Raw genomic sequence first — 12,822 nt, 5'->3', positions numbered from 1 at the left:
ATCATGGGGGATTATTCTGTAAGAAAATAGAGCATTTTAATAGACAGCTTGGTTCAGATACAGTAAATAAAGAAAGAACTACAACAAAACATTTATTTTTCAACCCCACACACACACACACACACACACACACACACACACACACAGACACAGACACATACACACACGGACAGAGAGAGAGAGAAAGAGAAAATTTCAAGTTTTTTTTTTGCATCAGCGTGTGTGTGTGCGTGTGTGTGAAAGTGAGATTGACAGCCCTGACAGTTCTGACAGTTATGAGATTCTGAGGTGGGCTTTTTGATTGATGTGGCCAAGCAGGCAGCAGCATCGGATTAATCCCACCGAGTCAGTCCACACCCTGCACACACACATACACACACACACACACACACACACACACACACACACACACAATAATTTTAAGATGATGTGAGTGAAATACAGAACACTACAATGCACGTAGTTATATATGGAGAAATAAAACCAAATCATGACTGTGCTAAATAATATAATTTATTCAACTGACCTCACATGTTTACAACTATACTCTTATAGACACTGCATGAATAAATAAATAGCTGTAATTTCACTGTCAACAAACATCATTTTCAATGCTGCATTTAAAAGTAGACGAATTTGTTTCTATGTTTTTTTTGGTAAATACATTTATCACACAAAAATACAGCATCATTGCAATTTACGACATAGAGCCACAGATGTGTCAGTCTAACAGCTGACATTGATTCTTTTCGGTGTGTGTGTTCAGGTTTGTGGATGAACCTAAGCTATGACACACTCATTATGAGGCTTATCTGATGAAGAGGAAAGCTTACATTCACATTTAAGTCCAATGAGATTGCCTGACACTTTGCATAGCATCAGACCAGCAGTCACCCCTTTCAGTTTCAAGCTGACGTCATCTTAGTGGCATAACATCAATCCCACAAGTTACCGTGGGAGTCAGGTTGGGATTTAGTTTACTTTACTGTACCTCAGCAGGTGTGGATGCATACGAGGATCAAGTCCCCTTCACCCACTATCTGTGGTAAAGACTAACTACAAGGCCATTCTTCCGCCTTAAAGATAAGGCTGGTTTTTACTAGATTTTTCTTATTGTCACCAAATCCTTTGAAAAGACGAAAATCAACGATATGATTTTACTAACAAGTGTTGCCTCTGTAGCCCAAGTCTCATATTCCTCTGTGTATTCCACTGAGTTCCATTGTTGTCCAAAAACTATTAAAGCTGCATCAGTAACCCACACCTTTTCACAGGATGGCATATTCCTTCTTTAAGATTAATGTTGACACTGTGGTTTATTTTGAGTTGAACCCACATACACCATCCTTTTGCAGTAAATAGGCCTACTCACTAGAGCACCAAATGTGAATTAATCCACATGTGGAAATAGTCCTCAACAAATGCACCTTTTACTCCTGTCTGAGTAACATTTTCTGAAATCTAGAGTACCCACCTTTGTTTACTCCCCCTTTAAAAATGACGCCATATATTTGTGAACCATTTCAGAAGATTTTAGTCTACAAGAATAAATGGGCTAACAGCTGAGTGCTACAGATGGTGTAGGGAAATCAGAGAATACCGGGAAACAACACAGTGTTGGTGTCAGTCATAATTGATATTAACTGTTGACAATAAGTAAAAAACAGTACATCACTAGCCTTATCTTTCAACCGATAAAATGTTTATATAAATTGTCATGTTTGCAGCCCTAATCCGCTCATTTTCCACCGCTGACCTTTGAATTAAGGCGAGTCCATAGAATTATAGACACCAACAAACCACAACAGCACTGAGAGGAGACAAACACAGAGAAGTCAACTGGACAACAGTAACACTTAACAATGCCAAAAATCATTATATAAAGTGACAACTCCTTTACTTGCTACTCCTTATACAGAGAAGCAGTGCATCTAGTAGTTCAAAACAACCAGATCTTCACGGATGTAAGGATTTATATTTGGGAATTTATGGATGATGCTTTATCAATTTCAACTCTTCATTATTGTGTATAACACACTGTAAAACAAACCCTTGTAAACAACATCTCGAACCTCTTTGTAGCATTAATCAAACGTCCTGAGGGCTAATTGACTGGGGATTGGATCAATAATGACCGGCGCTACTGACACCATCCTGGGAGGAACAATCACTTCCTGTCTCTGCTAACCTGCTGTGGCTGGCCAGTCAATACAGACGTAGGATGAGCAAACACACTATTATAGGCACACGCACACAGACATATTTCAAAATAGATTCTGTGAGATCATTTTACATTTTCAAGGGACCATATTGGTCCTTTAAAATAATATCAGTGTATATTATGTAGGTATACGGTACATTACTGCCAATCATTTTCAAAACTTCCTGTTGTGTAGTGATTTAGATTTCTGAATTTTCATACTGTCCAGGCAGCAATTTGGTTAATTTCATTTAGATATGGAAATGAACTTAAAAAATCAACACCAAATGTGCTTTTATTGTTGTGAATGTTACTGTTGTATGTTAATGCCTTTGTAAATACAAATTAATTTAAAGACGCTGCAAGTCATAAGTTTGACAGAAACAAGGATTGCAAATTGATTTTCACAACATATGGAAATCAGGGTAGCCAATGGCTGCCTGGAAGGTACACAGGAAAAATGTTCAAATACCTATAAAACTATAGATTAGAAGGTTGAATCTGGAAATATTAATCTGACTACATTAGGGTGGTGTGTAATAAAAGCTGAGGCTCCACTGGATCTACATTCATCCCATGATAATTCTGCAGAACTTTTTACGTTCAGTGCAAACGATTAGTGCCGACAGTGTGGAGGTCAAGGTAATGTTTAATGTATTTGACACTAGAAAGCTGGGTTTGTGTCCCATCTTATACCAACAGTAAATGATGTGTTTTTCATGTTTAATTATGAGCATTATTTTTCCTTAGCTGGTCTAATCAGCATTTTTATTTAAACATTGACAAATAATTATCAGCTCGTTTTTATCGTCTCCCAGCTCATTCTTTTGGTTCTTTACCCTTTTGGTTCACTCTCACCGCTTTCATCAACCTCATTTCCAGCTGCAGGACACAGCTGTTTTCAGCATAAAGCTCTGAGCACTGTATTCACTACTTTCCAAAGTTACCGCCTAACTGGTGAACATAGGGGAGCATTTAGCATCTTAAGAGTCAGTAATTTACTTCAGGAGTTGGAGGAGAACAAAACAGAGGTAAAAGTAAAATTATTTGGCTATTGTAGTTGCAACATGGGAATAGTATGGAATAATTTATTTTAAAAAAGGTTGGCAGTGAACGTTTAAAAATGTTGTGATTTAACGTAATCTTGGATTTTGCAGAATCATCCAATATCAACCCTCTGCTTGGCAAGTCAAGCGTTTGGTAATATCATGGTGGTATGAGATTCTTAATTTGACACTTACTGTGTCTGGAATATGTGAGTATGACAGGAGGATTAAGAGCAAGGTGAACACGAAACATAAAATCTGCAAAATAAAAATGAACTTCAAGTTAAAAGCAATGACGGAAAACTGCAAATTCAGTATAACGCATCTATACAACATAGGTCCTAAAAATGTTATTGCTCTATTATTAAATCTTCTCTACGCAAACTTACAACTCAGTCTAAAAAAAGTTAATGGTGAATTCCTTTGATGCCGCTCTGTCAGCAGGTGTACACATATGCATGTACATCAACACACACACTGCTATGTGCACACAGACACAATCCCTTGGTTAAATATTGCACTATTATCATGACCCACTGCTAACCCTTGTACACTTCCTCATATAGGCTTTTTGTATGGCCATTGAAAGTTCCTCTGATCACTGTAGCAGCACTTAAATTAAAATGATTGTAGTGGTTTTGGATTCACAGTCATGATAAAAACACAAGAATGAGTATGTTATGCATAACACAGCTGATTGACAGTCAACTTCCTGTTTCTAGGCAAGGAATGTCAAAAAAGAAGGAGGCACCATGTCATCAGCATAAAACAAACTTGTGGAGTCACTTGGAAGCCACAGCAGATTCCTGTTGACTTAGCTTCCAGTGCGGCAGTAGCAAGTTTCCTGAAGAATGTCAATGCCTCTTTGACTATTCCCTCTTCTTCAAATTCCTTGGTTCTAGTTTCCTTTGTGCCTTTGTTGTTTAGTTTTCATCATGAAAAGCCTCTGGACTGGATGCCCCATCATCACTGAGGACCTCAGTGTTGGTGAAGGTTCCAGCAAGTGATGCACCCAGGGCCTGCTTGACGGGCGCCATCTCTGAAAGAATGATGTTATCATGGTTGCTCACCAGTGTAGCCTTGTCCATGATCTCCTTGCTGTGCTTGGATACCACAGCATCCAGGAAGTCGTACTTGTGTGACATCATACCACTTTCAAATAGGTACTTTGTCAGGTATGAAAAGGACACATTTGCCAAGAAGGATGCCACCATGGACACAGACTTGAACGGGAACCTCTGCTGGACAAAGTACTCCTTGTCACCAGTGAGGTGGTGGACCTTCTCCTGGATCACCCACCCGGGGTAGTAGATGAAGGGAGGGAGTTTGAGGTAGGGCTCCCCTCCACCAATGCGCAACAAAAGACCAAAGACATAGCCAGCCACAGAGCCATAGGTATTGGTGCCCTTGACGAATAACACACTGAGAAGTTGGGGAAAGATGATGACATAGACCAGGTCGGAGCTCAGGTACCACAAGCCATATACTGATCCTGTTAACAATGCCATAGCAGTAGCGAGAGCTCCGAATACAAAGATGGTGAGGCGCATCACCCAAACAATCTCACGATCTGAGGCCTGGAGGAAAGAAGAAAGGGATGACAGTGAAAAGAGTTTACAGCTAGGAGCTCTGTGAGGCTGTTCTGAGGTACAGTGCTGTTTTGAGCTAAATGCTAACAACAGCATGCTAACATTCTCACAATGAAAATGTTAACCTGTTTAACATATGTAATGTTTAATGTTTTACTAATGTCACCATGATGATCAAGTATATTAGCATGCTAACATTTGCTAATTAGAATTAAACACAAAGTACAACTGAGGCTGCGTTTTTTGTCGACAAACCACAATAATTGAGCTGATGGTTCTGGATAAAAAGGGATCTCCAAGTAAGTGTTTACCAGATTTCATGTTCATCCATCCACCCAATAGTTGTCAAAACATTTCAATCAAAACCACAAAAGAAACCTTATGGTGGAGTTCAGGTAAAAGGCAGAGGTCATGAAAATCATGAGGATTCATCCTCTGGAAACCATGAATGCTTTAGAGCCAATAGATCATCGAAAGTTTCATATGAGTCTGAACTCGTCTGTTTGAACATTGTCTGAAAGTTTGTGGTCTGGTGCTGGTTCTGGTTATATTCAAGTACAGTGAGGGTAGATTTATTCTGAGCTGTTGTTTTTCTTTTTTTTTGTTGTTTTCAACATCTGACTCATTTGTAAACCAATGGGATTAAACTAATATTGATTTATCAATTGGTTGACTGATGCTCAATCTATGCATATGTGTTTTGGTATTTTTGTTGGCACTCTTACCGACTGCCGAAAGGCGAGCTGATAAATGTTCCTGGCAAACATGGAGCTGGCTGAGAGAATAGACGAGTCCGCTGATGACATGACCGCAGCTGACACCGCCCCCAGACCAAAGAAGGAGACATAGGGCGGACAGAGGTGCTGAAGCACTATGGGAAGAATCATATCTGATTCTTCCTTATCCTTCGGAGGGAGGGACCCGTAAGTAGTTTGGTTCCAGTCTGTAAAAGAGAAAATGTTGTAAAAGATGGAAATTGAAATGTCAAGGCTTATTTTAACACCTTATTTTTGCAATCAGTACTCTTCACTTCATCCAAGTATGATGATTATCAACGTGCCAAATGTAGCAGTATTTACCTGAATAGTTTTTACTAATACTGAACAAAAAACATCACAGCAATTTATACAATACAACAACATAATTGCAGTTGAACAGCCTATACTTGGTGGTTCTATATTGAGATTTTAAAGAAATTTACCCAGCCAACCTGTTGAATTTTAAGTGGACTTACTAGCGTATTACAATTTCTGTTCTAAGCCTTTAGTTTTTCAGACAAAAGGCTGGATTTTAAGACCTGATTATAATGCTCCCTGTGGATACACCTTTCTCCGTAGCGGAACAATAAAAGGGCTTCACGTGTCTATGTGCTAAAATACAGAAGAGATGATCAATGTAAGGCTGTGCTGTTTGCCAAAACACAGGGGAAAAGCCGTGACAATAAGAGGAAAATCACAAATAATGGAAATATATAATATCCATGTAATATTAACTGGTTAACAAATACATTGGTCTGCCAATGGTCCAACAGGCAACAAAGAAAATATAAGTCAGTGTTGAGTAATACATTATGTAGTTTAATTGCATTTTAATTGGCAATCTGATTAATAATAATTGCATTTATAATGATTAATTTCTGCAGCAAGCCATTGATTCTAATGAGACATTTTGATGGCTGATTAAATACAGAGGTCGATGTACCATAGGCGTATTATTTTTCTTGAGGAAACACTGAATACTGCGAAATTTGTGAATTAAAAAGGTAATATATTAATTTGAAATAGTCATCAGTGGCCACTGCTTCATCAAGCCAACATTTACTTGCAAGGACATTACTCTCATACATCAAACTACACCACCATTTGTTCTTTTGTCTCTCTTTTGCCTTTAAACCCTCTGACATCCTTCTATCTCTCTGCCCATTTTTTCAGCCTTCTCTTCATCCTACAGAGGTACACAGTCTCTTTCCCTCCCTCCCCCGGTTATTCACAAACAGCAGTTGATTAGTGCCGGTTATACATGAAACAGCTTCAGATGGACCAGATTAATTAGCTCCTCTTCAGATGTAATATTCACTAAATCAGCATGGCCCGATGGCTCTCTCTTCTGCCCGTCGTGACAGGATCCGTCTGCTGTTGTTTACCCTCCAGACACTGTATGCATCTACATTTACACATCTGAAAAAAAAGCTGCTGGGGTGTAAACAACCCAGGAAGGCAGTGCGCTCCCTTTGATTACACTTTCCTATTTGAATAAAGGATCAGATTCCTGGATGTTTCGATTATCTTGTGATGTTTCATTAACTGCTTAATCAATGTACGTGTCTGTGTGTATTCACATAATTCACGGATCAGCAAACTGATTTCACAGCTGCAGTCCAGACATAACAGTGTGTGTGCGTATTAAGCTTAAAAAACATTAGATGAAACTTGAGTTTGGTCATTTTTGTATCTTTTGAGGGAATCAAATCTGGATATAAATAACATCTAACTGCATCAATAATAAAAGCCTTTATAATAAATACTATAACACTTGTGTTCATTGTTTAAACAGAGCTGTTGTTAAATCTTGAGCAACTTCCACATGTTCTGAAGCGACAGGCTTGAATTAAAGACATTTTTAAAATGATTAGGATGTGAGTGCTGGGGCTCCGGTGCATGTGCCTGTGAGTGTGTGTGTGCGTATTTACCAGTGGAGGCCCCTATAGCTCCTATGAGGACCGAGGGGACGGCCATGACCAAGCAGCCGAAGGCGGCGAGGAAGGAGAGGACCTGGGCATAGGTAGCTGAAGAGGCAGAAAGAACCCGTTGAAAATAGACCTGCCAGGGAATCCCCCCCAACATCTAGAAACAGAAACACCGTAGTAAATACAGACACCAAACCAATGCATAACAATCAGCTAGACCACCACCAACACAGCTCTGAACCTTTAACGTTAGTACTGTACAACAAATGTGACAACTCTCCACTGAAGCTATGCTTTGTGTTTTTCTAAATAATACAGATGATAATTTGTTATTCACCTTTAGAAGAAGCCTGTATCTAAGCTAACAACAACAACAACAAAAAACTAAGATGCCCTGTGCTTAAACTGCACCTTCAATACTTCATTGAAACCCCCTTCTTGCAACACTTGACAGTTTAAGTGGAATCAAAGTGTGTATGCGGTTTACTTTACAGTGATATACTGTATCTTGATGAATTTTCTGATAAAAGTTATGGCTTACCAGCAAACAGAAGTTGTCCGCCCAGCGCCATTTGTCCTCGGGCTCAATCTTCCCGAGCCACGGTGACTGGTAGATTGCTTCCTTGGCTGAAACGCTGATGTCTGACACGGCAGGATTGGACAGGGCAAAAGGAACGCTGATCCACTGATGGAGGAGGGTACAGAAGCCAAAATTCATTACAGTTTCAACAGATATTCAGTTATTTTAATGTGATTCCACTATCAAAGTATTTGGCTCTGACATTGGATCCAAATACTAGTGACTTTGCCAAAAAATTTGATTTTTGAAGACTAGTGTCTTTAGATATACATCAGTATGTTTCTGCCAATGTGACCCATTTCTGATACAAATAACATGTTGCTTTTTGCGTATTTAATATATTTATAATACATTTGATCAGCTTTCACACACACAGGCCTATATATACATACAGATGTTTTGTAAATTTATAAGTTTTTGGCATTAAAATGGTGTGATGAAAACAGATCTACATTGGCAAAACCCTGTTTGATAACACAGGGAGCCAACAGTCCCACAGTGAAACTCACCAAGCCCACAAAGATACAGAAGAGCTGGACCACATCTGTGTATGCGACAGAGTAGAGTCCTCCAACAAGTGTGTAGAAGATAGCTATCAGAGCTGAGATCACCACAGACATATTGATGTTTATGTCCACGATCACGCTCAGAGTGGCACCTGCAGGGCAATACATTCAGCTCAGCAACTAGGAGTAACAGTAAACAGTAATTTGAAGTGGTGCACGTGATGGGTTTAAACATATAGGGCATTTAAAGCCTAGTTTAGCCACAGATGCGATTAGATTCAAAAGATCCCATCCATAGATCACCTACCCAGTGCAGATAAAATGGCTGCAGACCAGAAGATTTCTCCCATGAGAGCAGGGATGAAGAGTAGACCCCCCATCCTTTTTCCATAAAGCTGCTGGAAGGGATCCAGCATGGTGACATAGCCACGCGATCGCATAGGTTTGGCAAAGAAAAGGCCACCTGAACGATGTCAGACATTAAGGTAGAGCATAATATATTATTTTAGAAAGTGTATTTTACAAAATCCAATGGAAGTCTGTGTCTAACTTGAAAGTAGGAAATCACATTCATCAACAGATAGATAGATAGATAGATAGATAGATAGATAGATAGATAGATAGATAGATAGATAGATAGATAGATAGATAGATAGATTATTTATCCCCTAGGTGGTGTGGTTCTTTAATAAGTATCTTGTGCTTCTAATTTGCAGCAACTCCTGCATTCTTACTGCATATATTTCTGTATACACACTTTATTTGTAAAGTATAATTACAGAAGCTGGTTCTTACCTACTACCAGGCTGAGAGCATAACCAAACGGTGCCTGTGCCCAAGCCAGGCCGTAGTCTGGCAGGTAGACATACTCTGCTGTCCCGTTGATGTAGCCACCACCCACCCAAGTGGCTGAAACCAAGAAAAAAAGTCTTTCATGAAAGAATGGTTTGGTGCATGTTGCATAAGAACTTTAAGTTGTCTGTAATGTTGAGTTGTGGTAGTAAATTATATTTTTGGCTCCTGTGTTGTTCGTGCGTAAAAGACTGAGTTTGAGAAATGTTTGTCTTTTTCTGACCTCATGTAACACCCAAATGTGACAGCACGTGCACACAGGTCACTGTGAAAATGTACTAACAAACTTAAATTCAAAGCAACCCCGTAGTTAGCCAACTCACCCGTCATTGTGAATCCACCAACGAACAACCCGATGTCTCTTCCCCCGACCATGATACTCTCGCTCCGGTCTCCGCTTTCGCCAACTCCGGAGTTTTTATTCTTCCACGCGGCCCAGATCCCCACGAACAGGATCAGGACGTAAAAGACCACGATAGCCACGAGACCCTCGGCGTGTATGGTCATCTTCCCTTCGTCCGCTTCCTCCCGCCGAGATCAGGTGATAGTGCGCGCGGAGGGCTGGAATCTCATGGAGAGAGCTCTGAAGAAAAAAGGAAGAAAAATCTTATGTGGACTGTTTTTGACTTTTATCTGAAATATTTTCTTTCTTTTCTTTTTTTTTCAGAAGTTTCACCTTCTGAAACAGACAGACTGACGCCACCAAATTCTTAAAAGCTAGACGATTTACTATGTCCTCAGTTTAAGGTGTGTAGAGTTACATTTCATGTAACCAACAGATGCCCAGTGCTTTCCATTCAGAGAATGCAAAGTAATACACTTGAATGTTAGATTTTCTACGAAAAAAACGATCCACGCATATTTAAAATATCCAGTGATGAGCATTTGAATATTCCCCGTTCACCAAAATTATATTAACACTTAAACCCAAAGACTTGTCAAACCCAAGCAGATGCAATTCAGTCCACAAAAGTGGAGTAAATATAGGAGAAAACACATTAGCAATTCCAATTTTCCTGCAAATTGCAGTTTAAGAAAACAAACACAAAAATATTTCACATTATAGGCTGAAAAAAAACTGTGTTTTCTGTCAATTAAATGTCTGTTAGTAGCTTCAATTCACTTATGTCAAATTATTAATGAAAGAGCGATAAAGTCCCAGCATCCAAAATAAGATGCAACCAGAAAAAACCAAAACTGCCTGTTTTAACTACACACCTCCCTGGTGACCATATATTTTACTCAAAGCAACAATTACACAACGACCAGTTGGCACTGGAAACCTCTTTGATTTGCACAATTTTTTTATGCAATTCTCTCTTTGTTCTTCATTCAGTACTTCAACAACAAAGGTCTTATTTGGACTTGTTCTGTAAAAGCTATAAGAGGGGCCATACCTTACCGTATCCAATTGACGCATGTAACAGAGGGAGAGGAACAACAGTGCTCCATCATGTGTTATCAGATTAAATGATATGAATCAGAAAAATACAAAACTGATCAGAGGAGTTCACAAATTATTAGTGATGGCTTTGTTGTCCAGCTTAAAAGACAGTTGAACGTCTTTTACGCGCGACTCACTTCAATTACAGACATGCTTACTCCACTTACTGTGCCAGTTTAAACACTAAATGTCTGCTAATTTTCACTTAATTCTATAAAAGTGTATAGGCTACAGTGTAGCCTATTATGTGAAAAATCTGGACCGGCATGCTTTTGTTTCCTGTACTGCTGTCATGCGTAAAAGTCCGTTAATGCTTCTCCCAGATGACGCACCGTCAAAAAACCTGCGAACCATAAACCAAAAGACACCGAAAACAAATGAATAAGGGTTTAATCTCTGATGTGCTGTATCACTACAACCAAAGCTGAGGGTTTCAGCTCCTCGTTTCGCTGATAGCACGGTTCCAAGAAGCCGGTATTGCATTATTGATCTCTCTTTAAATCAACATCTGTCACTTTGGTCAAATGCAGTTACATTCAGTCAACACATATTAGTTAAAGAAGGTAATCTCAGAAATTGACATACTCTTACCTCTCCTTCGGAGAAACAGGTGTAAATAGATCACAGGAGCAGGGCCTTCAAAAGAAGCTTTAAAAAAAGTGTCAAAGACGGGGTTTGTTTGTTTTGTTAAAATGTTATGGTACGAGAAAATATTCCTCTTGGACGAGCAAACACAATTCTCCTATGTTGTTTTTTTAAGTCACCAATGCTCGTCAGAGAGAGAGAGAGAGAGAGAGAGAGAGAGAGAGAGCATGAGCGAGACAGAGGGAGAGGGAAAGAGCGAGGGAGGGGGAGAAAGGGTGGAGGTGGGTGAAGGGGTGGAGATGAATGGGAGTGGTGGGTTTATTGGGTCCTGTCAGGGTAGGTAGATGGTGGATGAATGTCTTCCAGGGCAGGACGAAAATAGCACCTAATAGTGAGTGGCATGACGCACAGCCTCTCCGGGAACGCTTTCCAATATCATAATATCATACTGGCAATGGATGAAACCTTTGCTCTGCCAGGTTACATTTCAGGCCTGATTTACGATCTTGCACAGGTCCCCGCTTGCAGGTCCCTCGCTTAAAGCGTTTACTCTGCAAACGCTGGCTGGATGGTTTTAATGGTGAGGATGTAAAGCCTGCATAGGATTACTTTTCCATTTTATGACCCACCTTACGCATGCAGCCCAACTCTGATGCCTTTATTCGTCCAAGAACATCACTTAACTCACTCCAAACATCAAAACTACAAAATCAGACAGAAGTTATGAGGAAGGAGCGATGCGGATTCATAGGATATTATTCTGGTCACTTTCAGTACAATCACCATGTGAGAGACAATGTTTGGGCATTTTCTTTATATGTACCTGGTAAAGGATGTTACCTCTTATAGCCTGCCCTCAAACCAGAGGGGAAAAGGAACTACAATCCCCACAACGACACCACCTCCTCTCCTGCAAAATGTGTTACTTTCAGTGCTGGACAATAGAGGAGGTTTTACTTGGATCAGTCAGTCGCTGTCCGTGGTGCTGAAATGTGAAACCAAAACGCCCACAACAGAAAAACTAGATGAGAAAATTCACTTCACCACATCGTTTTTCGCTTGCTTCCATTTAGGCTGTAACGTACGAATCAGTGCTCCTACTCAATTGAGAGTTTAGTGTGTGGCCTTATTAAAATTGGCCATTTGCTTTGGTATGTTGCCATTTGAAAATATAATTACATTTTACTCACTCAGTGTCATACCTTTAACAGTATGGTTCCCATGGGAAATAGTATAACAAGCAGTTTTCTTTCTTGAATTTCAAAATAAATTCATTTTTCATTCTTCACCATAAATATATATAGTCATTTTGCTCCTTGATGTAAACGAAGATG

At 39.6% G+C, this 12,822-nt stretch overlaps 1 protein-coding gene across 1 annotated transcript; it reads right to left on the bottom strand.

The window, feature by feature from the left end:
• Positions 1-491: 491 nt before the first annotated feature.
• LOC130177168 (high-affinity choline transporter 1-like) lies at positions 492-11,640 on the bottom strand. Its single transcript, XM_056388647.1, has 9 exons — positions 11,495-11,640; positions 9,783-10,042; positions 9,403-9,516; positions 8,915-9,070; positions 8,611-8,759; positions 8,063-8,206; positions 7,525-7,678; positions 5,561-5,778; positions 492-4,823 (listed from the first exon to the last, which is right to left on the bottom strand). The coding sequence occupies exons 2-9, from the start codon at positions 9,964-9,966 to the stop codon at positions 4,170-4,172; spliced, it is 1,773 nt and encodes a 590-aa protein (XP_056244622.1). The 5' UTR covers positions 9,967-10,042; positions 11,495-11,640; the 3' UTR covers positions 492-4,169.
• Positions 11,641-12,822: the final 1,182 nt, after the last annotated feature.

The sequence above is a fragment of the Seriola aureovittata genome, chromosome 11, assembly GCF_021018895.1.
Source record: "Seriola aureovittata isolate HTS-2021-v1 ecotype China chromosome 11, ASM2101889v1, whole genome shotgun sequence".
Taxonomy (NCBI): Eukaryota; Metazoa; Chordata; class Actinopteri; order Carangiformes; family Carangidae; genus Seriola; species Seriola aureovittata.
This window is presented reverse-complemented; position numbering and strand designations above follow the sequence as displayed.